Source organism: Puma concolor, chromosome B2 (assembly GCF_028749965.1).
Source record: "Puma concolor isolate L17-30 chromosome B2, mPumCon1.1.hap2, whole genome shotgun sequence".
Lineage (NCBI taxonomy): Eukaryota > Metazoa > Chordata > Mammalia > Carnivora > Felidae > Puma > Puma concolor.
The window spans coordinates 75281038-75299592 of NC_141671.1; the positions used below are offsets into that span (position 1 = coordinate 75281038).

An 18555-nucleotide genomic window follows, 5' to 3' on the forward strand; every position below is an offset into this window, starting at 1 on the left:
ACCACTGATGAGAATGTTTTGTGATATTCACTAAAAATGAATACATGCATATCCTATGACCCAGTTATTCCTAGTTATATACCCAATAGAAATGCAACTGTATGTATACCAAAGACATGAACTAGAGTATCTATAGCAGAACCAATCCTAATAGTAAAAAAAGGAGGATACTCAAATGCTAACAAAAACTGAATGAATATTTACACAATGGATATTAGTACTCATCAAAATATGAATGAGTTTAATAAATATAACATTGAACAAAGGAACACAATTCTATTTATATATATTAAAAGAAAATCTATGGAAAGAAAAGTCAGAGGAGAGTGTATGATAAAAAAAGATAGTGGGGTTGGTGGCTGGGGAGGGGGCATGGCAGGGTGGCAGGAGGGGACTAGATACTGGTAATGTTACTTCTTGATTTGAATTCTGAGTGTGCAAGATGTGTTCAGTTTGTGAAAATTCAACCTATACACTTGTGATAACTGCACTTTTAAGTGTATATAATGTTTTAATAAAAAGTTACTTAAGGGGCGCCTGGGTGGCGCAGTCGGTTAAGCGTCCGACTTCAGCCAGGTCACGATCTCGCGGTCCGGGAGTTCGAGCCCCGCGTCAGGCTCTGGGCTGATGGCTCAGAGCCTGGAGCCTGTTTCCGATTCTGTGTCTCCCTCTCTCTCTGCCCCTCCCCCGTTCATGCTCTGTCTCTCTCTGTCCCAAAAATAAATAAAAAAACGTTGAAAAAAAAAAATTTAAAAAAAAAGTTACTTAAAATGTAAACCTAATTTTACATGGATAAAATAGAAATAAAAATTAAGTTGACCCTAAATACACAAAATTAATCACACTCACTATAGGTATAATACTTTGATAATTAAAAGTAGAATGTATTTTAGAATAATATTCACCAAAACAGGCAAAAATTTAATCATCTATACAGACCAACTGAGCTTTCAAAGATCTCATACTCAGATTTTTATGATATCAGAATCTCTTAATAATCAATGCTTTATTTTACTATCAGTACAAAAGCAATTTGCAGGATAACAGTCAGGATTAGGCACAAAGCCTCTGTTGCTAGACTTCCTGGGTTCAAATTTTGGCTCTGACCTTCATAAGTTAACCTTTGTGCTTCAGTTTCCTCATCAATAATATGAGGATAATGTTTGAGAATCAAATGTTAATTTATGGAAAAATACTTAAAATAGTACCTGTTACAGAGAAATGCTATGTAAGTCTTACTATCCATAATTTTCATAGCATTTAACAAAACTGTGATTTAAGAGAAAAAGAAGACAATGAGAACAAGGAAGTTCTGACATGAAGAAATATAATCAGTTATAATAGGCTTAGTATTTTTCTAAAGTCTGAGAAAAATTAAAAAGATAACCCTTACTTATTATTTTGTACACTAGATCTACACCATATTCTTGGCATCATTTTCAGAATCCTTAACATTAGATAGTCAAAATTCTCAGCAATAATAATGTAAACAACTTCCAGGCCTAAGTTATTTTTTTTTTTTCTATTTTCTTTACTCAGAAAACAAAGTGGCCATGTCAATAAGTGAATACAAATGCTAACTGGATAATTCTCCAAAAAGTTAAACTCATACTTGGAAGAAACCTTAAAATCCATACCTAGATTAAGTTCATAAACTATTTGAGGTAGTCCATAAAAAAGTGAGGACTTCTAAAATCCTGTATCTTGTCTGAATAACTCATTTGTACCTGAATCTGACCTAATTACCAAATTATATTTGTAAAACACCTTAACGTGCATCCTGCCATTTAATTCTTACAATAACAATCCTGAAAGATAAGCATTTTTATCATCTCCTATGTTTAAAAGAAGAGTATAACCAAAGTGCAGGGATCACGAGAGATAAGGCAGAACCAGTTCTTAATGATGGAACCCATCCTTGCCATCTAGTCTACTGTTGCCTTCTGTAAGAAATCAAGACAATACTTCCTATAAAGTGTCAAAGATAACACAGATACTGATGATCCACACTTTGTTTTGCTATCGTATAAGCATCAATTCATAACAAAACTAAAAATTTTCACCAAATTTCTATTTGCTCAATAAAGATTAGATCAATACAAAACGTCTCACATAAGATTTTTCTAAGAAAAAAGTTCACCAAAATTTAATACATATTATAACCATATTACAAATTAAGTTATAACTTATTAAAATATTAATGGCTAAAATTTACATATTTGATTAGACGTTGTTGAATATACTAAATGTTTCATGCTTTGACTCAGTTTCAGCTTCATAATACTCCTGTGAAATAGGTACTATTTTTAACTCTATTTATAGACAAGGAAAGTAAGACCAAGAAAGATTAAAAAACTGATCTAAGTTTACATTATTCCCAAGTAACAGATACATGATTTAAACTCAAGCAAGACTCCCTCTAGAACCTAAGCTTAATCACTATACTGCTGTGCCCATATTTAAAAGTTCTTTACTCTAAGTAAAACCTTAAATCACATCAGAGAAATTTTCCTTAGAGATTTGTACTAGAAACATGATCTACTAAGGTATTCATACTAAAAATATTTCTTCAAAAGGAACTTACCTATAACTTGATGAAAAATTTTCCCCAAACACGTACATACACAAAACATAATAAAAAGTTAAACATATATACAAAAGAAATCACTCCCCATTTGTTTAACAACTCTTTCCTCCTCCCCAAAGCACACATACCTAACAGTTTCCATTGACAAGGTAACTATGGTGTAAAGTACAGTGTAACATTAGCAATTTGCGAACACTGCTGGCAAAAGTTCTTGCTGGAGAATCTATTGAATGTCCCCTGTAAGTAATTCATGTTTCTAAATACAGAAATTTCATAATGATCTGAAAAGCACAAGTTGTCAGATTTATCCTAGCAGTAATTTAGGGACTCCTAGATATAAATGATATATATACTTCTTAAAAACTCTGAATTTTTTTTTTTTTTAAAGCTACTGATAATATCTCCTTTGGAACAAATGTAAGTAACAGCGCTTACAAGATATCTTAAACTCACATGTTCATTAATCATGCTTACTGGTTACCTATAAAAATGACTTACCCAGATTTCTTTAAATGAGTTCTACTATTCTTTCCACTGATGATGCCATAATTTGGAACAGTGTCTGATTTCCCATGATTTTGCTTTCCTAACCCAGGCTCTGGCTACTTGCCATCTTAGCAGCCACAGTAACTTTATGAAGAAGCATTTGTAGACACTTACAGCCACACTAAATCTTAATCAAGATTTTGTTTCTCAGCTACAGCAGCCCTGAAATTTTTGCCTTAAGAAATAAAATTTTCTGGAGCGCCTGGGTGGCGCAGTCGGTTAAGCGTCCGACTTCAGCCAGGTCACGATCTCGCGGTCTGTGAGTTCGAGCCCCGCGTCAGGCTCTGGGCTGATGGCTCAGAGCCTGGAGCCTGTTTCCGATTCTGTGTCTCCCTCTCTCTCTGCCCCTCCCCCGTTCATGCTCTGTCTCTCTCTGTCCCAAAAATAAATAAAAAAACGTGGAAAAAAAATTAAAAAAAAAAAAGAAATAAAATTTTCAGCTCTAAAGAGTTAAACATTGAAATTAGTTTCTAATTTATGGGTTACCTGTATATGGAATTTGGAAGAATTTATATTTATACATCAAGCCAGGCCACAAAGCTTGCGCATTCTTCCACTCAAGATGGTGAGAAATGTATTATTTCTCCAAGTAAAACAGTTGATAATGAAAACTGCCCAACTCTCAAATACACTTGGTGTTTGCATACTAGATTTAAATTCAGCCAATCAGAACTTATTCTAATGCAAGAAAACGGTTGTCTTTAATACATATTGCCACACCTAACTGTAGACAGCAGGAGCACAACTATGTACTATGAGTTATATAAACTAGGTGAACGAATCTGCCAACAAACTAGTGAAAATCCTTCCCATAATCAGAAGCAGACTCACAGGGCTAATTTGTGATGTGCTAAGAAGTTGCACCTTAACCTCAAGATAAAAACATAGCATAAAAAATCTTGTAAGGAAAAAAAATCTTGTTAGAGGATTCTTCAGGATGAGGAAGATACACTTTTAAGAAATATCTTTAAAAACTTAAATCACTACAATACTGAATATACTTTATAAATACAATCTGTAAATCAGATTAAAATGCTAATTTAAGCTTTTCTAATTTATTCATAGCACAGTAAAATTTAAATGTGACCAAGTTTCATTAGATGAACACTTACATGGGATACTCTCAGGAAAACAAATCTATTTCATTTTTAGTTTCTTCAAACATATACTACCATAGATTCGCACCCTATGTGTAAAAAGTATTCAACAATCAAATAATGATTATTTCCATTTATACTAAATATGGATCAAAATTCATGAATACCAACCATTTTATAAATAGGTTCTTAAAATCTCTAACAAATATTTTATTAGTTCCATTAACTTATAAAATTTCCATAACAAAGCATATGTATATATTTTATATGCTTATTTGATTTTTAGGTACATATTTACAAATTAATACCTATATTTTGCTAAGTTCCATCAGCCCACTGTACAATGAGTACAAATAAAAGTACATATATTCAGAAGAATTTAGCAGAAAGAAACTTTAAAAAATCCTTCAGATACCAAAAATATAGTCTCAAGAAGCCAAAAATGCACAAAAAGTGCATAAATAATTTTAAATTCACTTTGATAATAATTCAGAATAAAATTATAATTAAACTTACCTGGTATCCTAAGGTACATAAAACTATTGATTAGTTTGTACTTTTTAATTTTATTAAAGTATGGTTGACATACATTATATTAGTTTCAGGTGATTCAACATTTATATACACTGAAATGATCACCCACCATAATCTAGCTACCATCTGGCAGGAACATTGTTACACATTATTAACTATATTTCCTACTCTGCATTGTATCTATGTGTCTTATTTATTTTATGACTGGAAGTGTGTTACTTTGACTTTTTAATCCCCTTCCCCTTCTCCCATCTGGCAACCACCAGACTGTTCTTTGTATGAATGAGTCTGTTTCTGTTTTGTTCATTTGTTTTTTAGATTTTTTATATAAGGAAAATCATAGAGTATTTGTTTTTCTCCTCCTTATCTCACCTAGCATAATATCTTCTAGGTCCATTCATTTTGTTGCAAATGCCAAGATTTCATTGTTTTTTATGGCTCATATACCACTGTGTGTGTATACATATACACACACATACATAACATATCTTTATCCATTTATCCATCAATGGTACTTACTTGTATCATATCATGGCTATTATAAATATTGCTGCAAAGAACACAGGATTCTATATTTATCTTTTCCAATGAGTGTTTTCATCTTCTTCAGATAAGTACCCAGAAGGAGAACTGCAGGATCATACGGAAGCTCTATTTTTAATTTTGTGGGAAACCTTCATACGGTTTTCGATAGTTGCTATACCATTTTGCATTCCACCAATAGTGCATGAGAGTTCCATTTTCAACACATCCTCACCAACACTTATTATTGTCTTTTTGACAATCATCATTCTGACAGAAGTGTGGTATCTCAATGTGGTTTTGATTTGCATTTTGCAGATGATTAGTGATGCTGAACATCTTTTCACGTGTCTATTAGTTACCTCTTTGTATGTCTTCTTTGGAAAAATGCCTATTCAGGTCCTCAGCCCATTTTTTACTTGAGTTGGGTTTGTTTTTTTTTTTTTTTTGAATACTGAGTTGTAGGAATTCTTTATGTATTTTTGATATTAATCCCTGATCAGTCATATCATTTGCAATTATCTTCTCCAAATTAGTAGGCTGCCTTTTCATTTTGTTGTTCACACTGATGTCTAAGAGCTTACCACCTCCATTTCCTTCTAGTAGTTTTATGGTTTCTGTCCTTAAGTCTTTAATGCATTCTGAATTTATTTTTGGATATGGTATAAGGAAATGGCCCAGTTTTCCCAACACCATTTGTTGATGTGTTCTTTTCCCATTATATGTTCTTGCTTCCTTTGTCAAAGATTAATTGACCATATAAGCATGAGTTTATTTATAGACTCTGTATTCCACACCATTGATCTATGTGTCTGTTTTTGTGCCAGTACCATACCTGTTTTGATTATTACAGCTTTGTTCTTTCTCAAAATTACTTGGGCTGTTCAGGTTATTTTGTGATTTCATACAAATTTTAGGATTATTTCTTCTAGTCCTATGAAAAATGCCCTTGTTATTTTGATAGGGACAGCACTGAATCTATAGATTGCTCTTGGTAGTATGGATCATTTTCTGGGTTATTTAAAATGATGTGTGTGTTATCTGTTGTATTATGGGACAAAGTGAGCTTACGGTCCTCCTAATCTGCCATCTTCCCTGGGATCCTCCCCTACTTTTTGTTTTTAAATAATAAAAGTGAATAATGGCATAGCTAAAACTATATTACTAAGCCCAAAGCTTCCTCATGTGCTTAGTTAATTCTCTCAAGTTACAGATATTTAGTATCTTGAGAGCTGATCCAAGAACTTTCTTTTTATCTTTTCTATACTTTTCTTAATATTTATTTTTTGAGAGAGAAAGAGAGAGAACAAGTTGGGTAGGGACAGAGAGAGGGAGACACAAAATCCAAAGCAGGCTCCAGGATCTGAGCTGTCAGCACAGGCCTGACATGGGGCTCCAACTGACAAGCCATGAGATCATGACCTGAGCTAAGTTGGACACTTAAGTGAATGAGCCTCCCAGCTGCCCCTCCATACTTTTCTTTAGGGAAAACACAACTCAATGTTCTAACAGCTATCCCACAAACCCTACAGAGGGTGACCAAATCAGTCTACCATAGTCTCATATATAGAAGGTGTGCACAAATACTGATGAATTTAAACATTCTACTAAACCCATTCTCTCAAGTTTTACTCTCTCTTATTCTTTTTTTTTTTTTTTAAATTTTTTTTTTTTTCAACGTTTATTTATTTTTGGGACAGAGAGAGACAGAGCATGAACGGGGGAGGGGCAGAGAGAGAGGGAGACACAGAATCGGAAACAGGCTCCAGGCTCTGAGCCATCAGCCCAGAGCCCGACGCGGGGCTCGAACTCACGGAGTGCGAGATCGTGACCTGGCTGAAGTCGGACGCTTAACCGACTGCGCCACCCAGGCGCCCCCACTCTCTCTTATTCTTTACCTGGGTTTTCCCACATCTTCCTTTACTTTCTTTTCTGTGATCATGCTTTAGACCTGTAGTAAGTGGTTCTGACAGGCTACAAAGAAAAGGGAGGATGGAAGGGGGACAGGAAGTACAACCTATTTTATACACCTCAAAACTGCTATCTGACCTCTTTGGAGATTACTCCTATTAATCTCCAAATTACAGGTAAACTGTAATGGAGAAAATCTCTATAATAGCAAGTAAATACTCCTGCTTACAGAAGTGACAATGAGGGGTGCCTGGGTGGCTCAGTTGGTTAAGCGTCTCACTCTTTTTTTTTTAATTTTTTTTTTTAACGTTTATTTATTTTTGAGACAGAGAGAGACAGAGCATGAACGGGGGAGGGTCAGAGAGAGAGAGGGAGACACAGAATCTGAAACAGGCTCCAGGCTCTGAGCTGTCAGCACAGAGCCTGACGCGGGGCTTGAACTCACGAACCGCGAGATCATGACCTGAGCCGAAGTCGGACGCTTAACCGACTGAGCCACCCAGGCACCCCAAGCGTCTGACTCTTGATTTCGGCTCAGGTCGCAATCTCAGTTTGTGAGATCGAGCCCCACATCAGGCTCTGCACTGACAGCATGGAGCCTCCTCAGGATTCTTTCTCTCTATTCTCTTTCAAAATAAATAAACACTGAAAAAATAAACAAGTGATAACGAAAACCAAGATTATTAACACTGCAAAGATATTCATGATGTATACAGAAGGACAAAGAAATTAAGGTGGTAAAAAATTGTTTATCCCAATTTTTCTATGCTATATATTGTTTCTTACAACAAATGAAAAAAATGTAAGTCTCCTTCCTTAAATTACTTTAGTAATACATGCTAATTAGAATACCAAGAAGAAACTGTATCTATACAAAACATTTTGAAATCTATAATAGAAAGAATGACGAACAAATGCACCAACCATGGTGCATATGTCAAAACAAAAAAATTATTTCCCAAGGTCTAATTTTTAACTTAAAGAGAGGAGTGAAATACTTGAAAAGTTAGGAGGGAAACCCAGAAGCCAAGAACTACCTTAAAAGGTAACACACAGATCTCTGCCTATTTTAATAAAACTTAAAGCATACCATGCATTCGCTGGTTTCGGAGTTTTTGAAGGAGCAGTTAAAGCTGTTTCCATGCTACTTGTTCCTGAATTATTTTCTTTGGTAGTCATTGCAATCATTTTTCGTTGCTTCTGAGAAAGTTTAACTCCATGAGAAATCATTTTGCTAGAAATTAAATGAATTAGCATTAATTTCTGCTTAATGGAGGTTACAGGTAATTATACTGCTTTCTGTTTATTTGATGTGATTTTACTATTACTGGATCAAAATGGCCATAAGATTCAAGAGTGACAATATCAGTTTATACTATCGACGATCAAATAACAGTTACTAAATGAGCCTTCCTACTAATACATTTACATCACACTTGCACCAGAAATAGTCCACAATGATACTTTAGAGGCAAATTTCTGACAACACCATATTCTACATGAGTTGGACTACCAACCAACTCAATCTTTGGCATGTATTTAAGAAATGTTACGAAGGCTATAAGCCTAAATAAAAAAGAGTTTATAACTTAGTTTGACATCAAAAGCAGAAAAACAAAACAAAAAAAGTCCAGTAGGTCTTTCTAATTGAGTTTAACATCAAATGCAGAAAAAGAGTATAGTAGGTCTTTCTAATTCTTTAGGACAGAACTATAAAACAACATGGTCTTTCCTTTTTTATGAGTTTTTAACCAACCCCAAATTTGTCTTTGGTGTAGCTCCACATTTTTGTCTATTTTCTTCAATTTGCATGATGGTTCGGAGATCCATGACAGGAGGGCTGACAGGACTAAAATACATATAAAATTTACTTTACAATACAGTTATTTATCCATAAAGTCCAATACCCAAACTTCACTGAAACTATAAAGTATATGTAAGATTGATAATGAAAGGATAATTTAGGTTTATTTTGTCAGCTGTGGCCAACTTCAAAAAGGATACTTTGAATGAAAGCTACTTTTATATATATATAAATAACTAAAATGCATCCAAAGTAATAACATAAAACTGAAACTCTTAAAGAAAAAAACAAAACCAAAAAAAAAAAAAAAAAAAAAAGCCAAACAATAGAATAATTCTTATCTAACTTAGGCATAAGAAACTCAAGTTCTGTTTAAATTCTTAACCTTTAAGATGAACAGAACTTGAAAATTATATTCTGTTTTTAACAAAATTCTTACTACTGTATAATGATACCAACCACAAAAATTTTAAAGTAAAATTTGGGGATGCTCAATAATATTAGAAACCCACCAGAGGAAGTTGTACTATAATGAGAAAAAACAAATTCTACCATCCTTAGAAACAGCCGATCTATATTGCTGACTTTACATCAAGCCAATTATCTTAAAACACATTCAATAAAATAGTCTAGTGATTAGAAGATGCTTCTTGGGGTTCCCACAAATATGTTTACTTAAAAGGCAAAAAAATTGAGACTGATTTCTAAACTACTTTTAGACTATGAAACAACATAAACTGGCACATCATAATCTGGTCTTCCAACTTTGCAAAATATAGCATATTTCAAAATAATTATGTAAATATAATTGGTAAGTCAATTAACAGTTTTAGCCTATTATAAACCATAGTAGGTGTATAAATATGAAGCACAAGCTCAATAATTACTCTGAAAGCGTGCATTCTAATTATATCGACTCCTTCAATTAAAAAAAATTGACTTTTCTAAATAAAAGAAAACTATGGATGCAATATAGGCAAGTTAAAAGCAGTGTGACATTGTTCTGAAAATTAACTGTGAATAACAATGTATTTTGTGAGATCTTAAATACCCCTTAATGTGCTAAAAAGAAAAAAGAAAAAAAAAGAAAAAAAAAGATACAACAAACCTACAAATGACAAAATGGTCTTCCTGAATGGGAGTTTTAATATATACTATCAAAAAAATAGCTTATTATTAAGTCACTATATATCTAGATATAGATATCTGTGGGTTATATAGTATTTACTGGCATTCACAAATGACAGTACAAAGGGAACTAAATTCTGTCTGGGGAAAAAAGTGCCTATTTTAGCTAGCTAGTAATCTGTATGCATCTAGGTAATTTTCTGTGTATTAGAAATTTACATTAATACTTTTTAAATGTGCTTCATTAAAAATTTCCATTTGTGGGGCGCCTGGGTGGCGCAGTCGGTTAAGCGTCCGACTTCAGCCAGGTCACGATCTTGCGGTCCGTGAGTTCGAGCCCCGCGTCAGGCTCTGGGCTGATGGCTCAGAGCCTGGAGCTTGTTTCCGATTCTGTGTCTCCCTCTCTCTCTGCCCCTCCCCCGTTCATGCTCTGTCTCTCTCTGTCCCAAAAATAAATAAACGTTGAAAAAAAAAAATTAAAAAAAAAAAAAAATTTCCATTTGACTAAAAATAAATAGTATTTCTCCAACTAACAGGTACAGAACAAGATGAAAATCCTACCTGAAAGAGCCAGCAACCCAACTGGAAGAGCTTGTAGTATCAATTTTGTTACTGGGAATGGTCTGTGGAGCAGATATGTTAAGTATTGGTGATTTTTCCCATGGTTTTAAATCTTCCCTAGAATATGCAGGAGGTGTACCATTAAGATATGGTTTAATTTTCCCCTGGAGGTAAAAAAAAAAAAAAAACCAAAAACCAAACATTAAAAAATAAATAATAGTAGACACCTATTGGTACTTAATAAATATTGGTTAAATTATATTAAAGCATAAAATCTTATAACAATAATCATCTAGCATTCTTCTACTTTAGCATCTTAACCAATTCTCAAAACTTCTAAGTCACTATAACGCAGTTACCATGAGATTTGAGAATAATTTTTAGGAAAATAAGTTTGCACATTAAATTCCCATTAATATGAGCATTAAGTAAAAATGTTAATAAAAGTTGCTGAAATAAGATATGAAGCAGTAACTTTAAAATTAATGTCCATGACTTCATACCAAACTTTCATTTTGTTTCATATTAATGTCATATAATTCATTCTGAATAAAATTAAAGGTAAATAATACTGACAGCTGAAAAGGAACCTTAAAACAATTGCCATTATAATAGGTCAAGGAAGTTATTAAAATGGTTATTTCCATTGCTAGGACAGACTCTTATTGCCAAACACTCACAGCATGCCTTTAATTTTCCTTTTAAACCTCAACTGTCCTCTACACCAACCTTGGTGTTAATATGAATTGCCCCGAAACCTCTATCTAGCTACATTAAAAAAAAAAAAAAAAAAAAAAAATCAATTCTTGAGGCCTAGAAGACTAAGAAGAACAGATAAATTTTCCACTGTCTCATGAATTTCTCGAAGTGCTAATAGTTTTGTGGAGGACTAGGGATTAGAGAAAAATGACCTATATCTAATAAGTTAGACATTTTCCTTTCCTGTACATTAACAATTATGGAATAAAATGTTAAGAGATGTCTAAAAAATGGACTCTCCGGCGTTCAACTGGACTAGAAATTCTGCATTTTATGTCAATTGTGCCGGACCAGGAGAACTCCATTCCAGCCTGTATTGCTCCCATTAACATGATAGAGGGAAGAGACTATGCAGAATTTGAAGTTAGGCTTCCTTTCAAAATCATTTTCCTTTGACAGTTCTTTGGTGTTAACTGACATTTCACAAAGTAAATTTCAAGTAATTTAGCTATAAATATATTTTTCCAGATGTCTATACATCAACATTATATTGCATCAATGTTGCATCAACATTATATTTTAATTTACAGAAAGAGGATTAGAAATGTAATGTCATAGAGGGCTGAAACTGCCATTAAAATCTTTAAAACTAGAAACATAATGCAAATTTGAGAAAACTAATACTACATATATTACTAATCATATGTATTTTTTTATAAACCAGCCAGGAGAGTATTTTAAAGTTAGAGCAAAAAATAATAAAAACTAAAAATAAATTATATAAAGATCTAAAATCTGAAGTTAAGAAAACAGTGCATTAATAAATAAAAACAAACCTCAATTTTATCTGACTGAAATCCTGCTGTGAAATCTGGGGAATGTAAATCTCTAGGACTACCCACTCCTGCATAGCTTCCTTCAGAATCTGATGTCAGCAGTTCTGGAAGAGATTCCACAGAATTGGTCTTACCAGATTTTAATAATCCTAAAAGGTAAAAATTTTAAAACACTTAAAATACAGTAAACATGTGTATATTACATTCAGTGAATTAAATAGAACTAAAAGCTTCCATTTATCCAGATTTAATAACATTTAAATTATATTCACTGTATCAAATCTTGACAATTCAAGCTAACTGAAGAAAAAAAAGTAAAAAACTAAAACGGGACTTTAATAAAATAGCAGTTTTATCCATTTCAATTATATAGCAATTATGCAATAAACATTAAGGAAGACACTTCTTTGGGATCTGCTTTGAGAAGTGATTCAGAACTTCTTTCTCCCCATTAAAAAAAAAAAAAAAAAAGACAAAATTAATAAACTTCAGACCGTCCCCTTTCTCATCTGTCTCTCTGTACCAAGTTCTCTGCACGCATGCAGACGGGGATTGGCCTCATTCTGTGTGGGAGGAACACTGTGGCCTTTCTACCTCTCATCTAGTCAAAGACTGGATGACTTTGGCCCCGTAGCAGAGGTTATGCTGAAGCCAACCGTGGCCTGATTGACGGTTTTTACTTCTGGAGAGGGGGGTGGAATCTGTGGATTGACAGCTACTTTAATTAGCCTATTGCCTAAAGCAAAGGGCTGTTATGAAATGTACATACCATTTCTTCTCCCAGGCAAGCTAAATACCTGTTTCCCTGCCATATTTGGTATCCAGATTCATTAGTAGATCAAAGTCATTTCAAATATAAAGAGAGAAAACAAACTTTTGCTTAAGTTCATGTGTTTACTTTCACATATTTCAAATTTAGTAGAATCTAAATGAGGTAGCAAAAAAACACATGACATGAGCTATAACTAAAAATTTGACTTAAAAATAAATAAAACACATTTTGCAACAATGTGGATGAACCAGAGTGTATTATGCTAAGTGAAATAAGTCAGAGAAAGTCAAATATATGAGTGCACTCATTTGTGGAATTTAAGAAATAAAACAGATGAATACAGGGGAAGGAAAGCAAAAAAGATAAAAAACAGAGAGGTAGACAAACCATAAGAGTCTCTTAAATACAGAGTTCAAATGGAGGGTTGTTGGTGGGGTGCTGGGTGGGGGGATGGGCTAAATGGTAGTAGGCATTAAGGAGAACACTTGTTGGGATGAGTATTGGGTGTTATATGTAAGTGATGAATCACTAAATTCTATTCCTGAAATCATTATTACACTGTATGTTAACTTGGACTTAAATTTTTAAAAAGGAAAATAAATAAAACATACTATCTCTTATATATTTAAATAAGTGGGTTTTCCTTAAAGTAAATCACTCTGACAAGATATATGCCTCTTTTGTTGCTGTCACTGCTCAAATAGTTTGGAAATAACATTCAGCACTCCCCCCATCTTTTAAATATTTTTAAGAGCAGCAAATTTTTAAGAGAGTATATTTAATGCCAGAATGCTACCAAAAGTCAATTAGAAATAAATCTAATGAATAAAGAGGATGTTTAAACTGGCCAACAATTATTTTTAGTATAAACATTTTCACAGATGGTCTTCTAACATAAAGGATCACACAATGAAGTTTACTTCCAGAACAGGCTTTTTGGCCCCAATTAAATTTGACCTTTCAATCATTATCTGCTTTGGCCACAGAAAGAGTAGTAAAGCAGGAAGAATAAGAACTGGAATCAAAAAAAATAAATTCTATTTCTGTCTGTCACTACCTCAAATCACTGAAGTTTTCTGCGCTTTTGTTTCCTCAGGTTTAAAGGAAGGGACAAAAATTTAGTTCATTACTAATGTCTCTTCCATCTCTGAAATATAAAGATTCTAACACGTGTGCTAATAATACCATTATTTAAAACAAACTAAATATCTGCTTTTTCCCTAAGTCTTTTAGGCAACTGAAAAACAACTAGTTTCATAACTTCCTGTCTGTCCATTTATTCATCTTCCCATCAATCCACCTACACGTCCTTCTATGGACTAGCGGTAATTCGTGTAACAGAGAGAACACAAAATCACAGAATTTTACATATTAAAAGGTCCTAAGTAGGAATCAGGAGATGTAGTAAACGTGAAAGACCTAGCTTCAGTGCTTCATCAATCAATCCAGGTATATTGTCTTTTTTATATCTTTCTGTGTTATCTAAAACAACTATTCTTGACATTGTTTATTCCTTTGAACATTATCAAACACATCAAGTACCTCATTTATAGATCATGTTAAATATAAAGACATTCTTTCTTTGCCCTGAGTGACAGCTTTTCTTTTTTTTCCCACAGGGACAAAATGTGTACTTGTATTTTTCAAAGTTACCTCATCAGGCTAAGAAAATACTGCTGACAGAAGTTATACCTGTTTATGTCTTCCTACAGACACACATACTATTTCTTAGAGCCATACTGTAGTCTCATTGTGGTCACACTTCCGTATTTTCATCTAAAGAAAGTATTACAATTTCGATAGTTTAGATCTAGATCTAATCAGAGGAATCTAGAATGTGAGATAGTCTATACCACTGGCCTGAACTTTTGAAATCAAAACAAAAAGATGTGAGAGGTGCTGTTCTAGTTAAGAGACTAAAGAGACATTAATAAGCAAAGGCAGTATCTATCTTCACAGGATACCAGGTGTTTTTTAAGGTTAAAACACAAAAGGCTATAAACACATTCCTGGACAACTGGAGAAATCTGAATAGAGACTGTAATACTAGGTAATATTCATGAATTGATGTTAATGGTCTTCGATGTGCTAATGATATTATGGTTGTGTAGAAGAATATCCTTATTCTTAGGAAATTCGTATTAATTTATATTAAAATGCCATGCCTACAACTTCCAAGTGGATCTGTAAAAAATGATAGACTGGAGAATGAAGGAAGTGAGCATGCAACAGAAAGTCTATAAAAAATAGCAAATGTGGTAACAGGTTAACAATAAATTTGGAGGAAGGGTATCCAGATTTTCATTCTTTCATCTCTTCAGTAAAAGATTTTCAAACTAAACTGCGAAAACCATTTTAGAAAAACTACATGACCTTTACTTTCAAACAGCTCACATAATGCATAGATATAAAATATTTTGTATTCTATTACTGGATTATAACCTTCTAATGCACATGAATGGCATCTAACTCGGAGTACTGATGTAAATGAAATGAATCCATGTGATAATAGTGTCTCTGTCCTGTTTTGCCCATCACTAACAGTCTATGCCACTGGACAGAGTGGTCTTTCTAAAAAAAAATTTTATCCACTCACATTATATGCCTTAAAAATCCATCAATCGATTACTCATAGCCCTCAGAATCACATTTAAATTCCTTAGTTTAGCATAAAATCCCTCCAAAATCTGACCATTGCCAATTACCACTTATCTACACATGCCCTATATGGCTGAAGCATGCTGACCAAAGCACAAGAAATATGCAGTTCTTTCCAGTGCCTCTAGCCTTGGGAGTATATTGCCCCCTTTGCTTCATATGTCTATCAGTGTGCCTCCTTTTCTTGGCCAATTTCTCTTCATTCTTCAAGATCCAACTCATGTATCATTTTCCTCAAGAGGTCGTTCTTGATCTCCTCAGATTAATATGGGCTTTTCTTTTCTTTTTTTTTTTTTATATACATTTATTTATTTTTGATAGAGAGACAGAGCACAAGTAGGGGAGGGGCAGAGAGAGAAGGAGACACAGAATCCGAAGCAGGCTCTGGGCTCCAAGCTGTCGGCACAGAGCCTGACGCAGGGCTCGAACTCATAAACAACAAAATCATGACCTGAGCTGAAGTCAGACGCTTAACCAACTTAGCCACCCAGGTGCCCCTAATATGGGCTTTTCTTTTGTGCTCTCAAAGCAAACCTCAATCAGAATATTTATTACAATATACGATCATTTTCCGTAGCCTCCCTAAGACAAAGGCTATTTTCTTTCAGTAGGCCTGGCAAATGGTATACAATAGTATCTGATACATGTTAAATTAATTAGGTAATAGAGACATGAAAGATTAGATCAGGAAATATATCCTAAGACACTTTCACTAACCTGTAGATGGTGGACTCTGAATAACGTCTGAAAGGTTATAACCTCCAGAACTATCCGAACGCTTACGTGTCTTCTTTTTTGCTCTTGTTTTTGCCTTCTTGAACATACTTTCCCTACGAAAAAAGCAAATACAAAATTCATTTTTTAGAAATAAGTTAGAGATTAACAGCAAAAGAACTGTGCATTTTGAGCAAGAGAATATACATATATGTGTGTGTGTGTATAGCATTTTAGTCAAACAGAGAACACAAAAAATAGGCATGCTCTAGTTGCATTTATGTTGCTCAGAGCAAATTACTCAGTTTTACTGAACCTCAGTGTGTACTCTTACTAGATGTTAACTCTACTATTTCTGTGAAAGTTAGAAATAGGGAAATACTTTTAAAAGTAAATAATCAAATATCATAAACTTCAAGTAACCCAAATGCTAACAAACACTAGAAAAGGGGTTAGAAACAAATCTGGAACCTAATAGCAGTTTCTCAGGGGGCTACACAGTTAGTTACTATTATATATATAGTAAATGACTTGAATGCCCAAAGATTTTAACAAGTCATTTACTAAGTAGAAGGAAAGTAATTCTATAACCAGTTGATAACTGAGCCTAACACACAGTTTGGAAATACTAAACAGGGCTTGTCATATGTTTGGCCACACTACAGGGAGATTATGTAGAACCTGGGATATTTTGTTAGAGGATTCCCAAACGTCAGTCACTATAGGTCATATCTCTTGAACCAGTCAGGTTCTCTATAGAGAAAAATCCATAATGGCTGATGTAGTCTTGGTTCAATCTCTCCAGAGGGCAAATCTTTCAGCCAAGATGGAGGAGGAACAATCACTTGGTTGAACTGAGTTCAGAAAAAGGTCAATTTTCTTTGAAAGAAGCTAAAAAAATGATCTTTTTCAAATCTAACCACTCACCCTGGTCTTCATAAACCTGCTACCTCTAATTCTTAAGACTTTCTGGAATTCTGTTTTAGTTTTTTTTCCTAAGTCATTACTGCTCAGCAACCACTTTCCAACTTCCAAAACTATTAACACCTCCTAACTGCTGTTTCTCCTTTCCTGTTCTCTGCTCTAGTGCAAAATGCCTTTTTTATTTATTGTAATTTTAGCAGGGTTTGGGAAGGTAGCTAAGATAAATGCATTTATTCAACCTAACATGTTAACTTAAAGGTTGTATTCCTTTTATATTTATAGTTAATTTTGTTACATCTGCAAATAATTATGCATGTACTTTCTTATAGCAAGACTAAGAATAAACATAAATACATACTTCCTATTTCAGGATTCTCCAATTTTCTCTTTCAGTATAAACGTGTTAATAGTGTCAAAGATCAGGGAGAAGAGTGGAAGAAGAGGAGGGAAGAAGAAAAGAAAGAGAAACAGAGCTTACGAATAATTCTGTTCCGTATTTATGTCTTCTTTCAAAAAGATATCTCCATCTTCTATTTCCAAATAGCTAATATCTGGTCCGTCCTGATATGGTGTAATGACTCTTCTATCCATTGCTGGAATCTATTTTTTTTTTAAAAGTCACTTTTTAAATATAAAATGTGTAAAGATTTTTTCAAAATAGGTATAATATCCCACTTGTTTTGATATGTGGGGACATTAACAAGGAAAAGTGTAGAATGCCTAATGACTTCCTACGTTTACAACAAAGGGAAAAATGATTAGACTCATTAAACAGATTATTCCAAAAAATATCAAAAAACACTTTCCATAAAAACTCATTATTAAATACAAATTAATCCAATTTTGGGGATAATATGAATCCATGTTTTTGTACTGTCCTGATGTTTAGTAAATTAACAAGTAATGAAAGACTTGAAAAGTCTTCAATAATTTTCATTTATAAAGGAATTAAAAGTTATTAGTTTTATCATTAAATACTTTCAATTATGATTATCATACTAACCTGTAGGATCTATAAAAAAAACAAACAAACAAAAACCCTATGTCTTCATTTTTAAAATATCCTAATGTATTACAATTTATTAGGAAATTATTTCAGTGAGAAGTCTGATCTAATATACTACTTTAATTTGATATTATTGAAAAAACATAAACCTTACCATTTTTCTATAAAACACAGAAAGATCCTTCAAAACACCATCACTTAAAACATCAAGAGACCTAAAAAATAAGATACAAAATTCTATTTTAAGACTTAAGTA

General features: G+C 33.4%; 1 protein-coding gene across 5 annotated transcripts in view; it reads right to left on the reverse strand.

The window, feature by feature from the left end:
- Positions 1 to 18555, reverse strand: part of IBTK (inhibitor of Bruton tyrosine kinase) — a 92472-nt gene that overhangs the window by 17470 nt on the left and 56447 nt on the right. For 3 of the 5 annotated variants that reach the window (XM_086707304.1, XM_086707302.1, XM_086707303.1), the window contains exons 19-25: positions 18454 to 18514; positions 17772 to 17893; positions 16373 to 16485; positions 12226 to 12374; positions 10691 to 10854; positions 8954 to 9046; positions 8288 to 8431 (exon numbers count right to left, since the gene is read on the reverse strand). In XM_086707304.1, coding sequence (XP_086563430.1) covers positions 8288 to 8431; positions 8954 to 9046; positions 10691 to 10854; positions 12226 to 12374; positions 16373 to 16485; positions 17772 to 17893; positions 18454 to 18514 — 846 coding nt within the window. The remainder of the gene's footprint in view (positions 1 to 8287; positions 8432 to 8953; positions 9047 to 10690; positions 10855 to 12225; positions 12375 to 16372; positions 16486 to 17771; positions 17894 to 18453; positions 18515 to 18555) is intronic. The other 2 variants (XM_086707306.1, XM_086707305.1) reach the window with 1 other exon arrangement.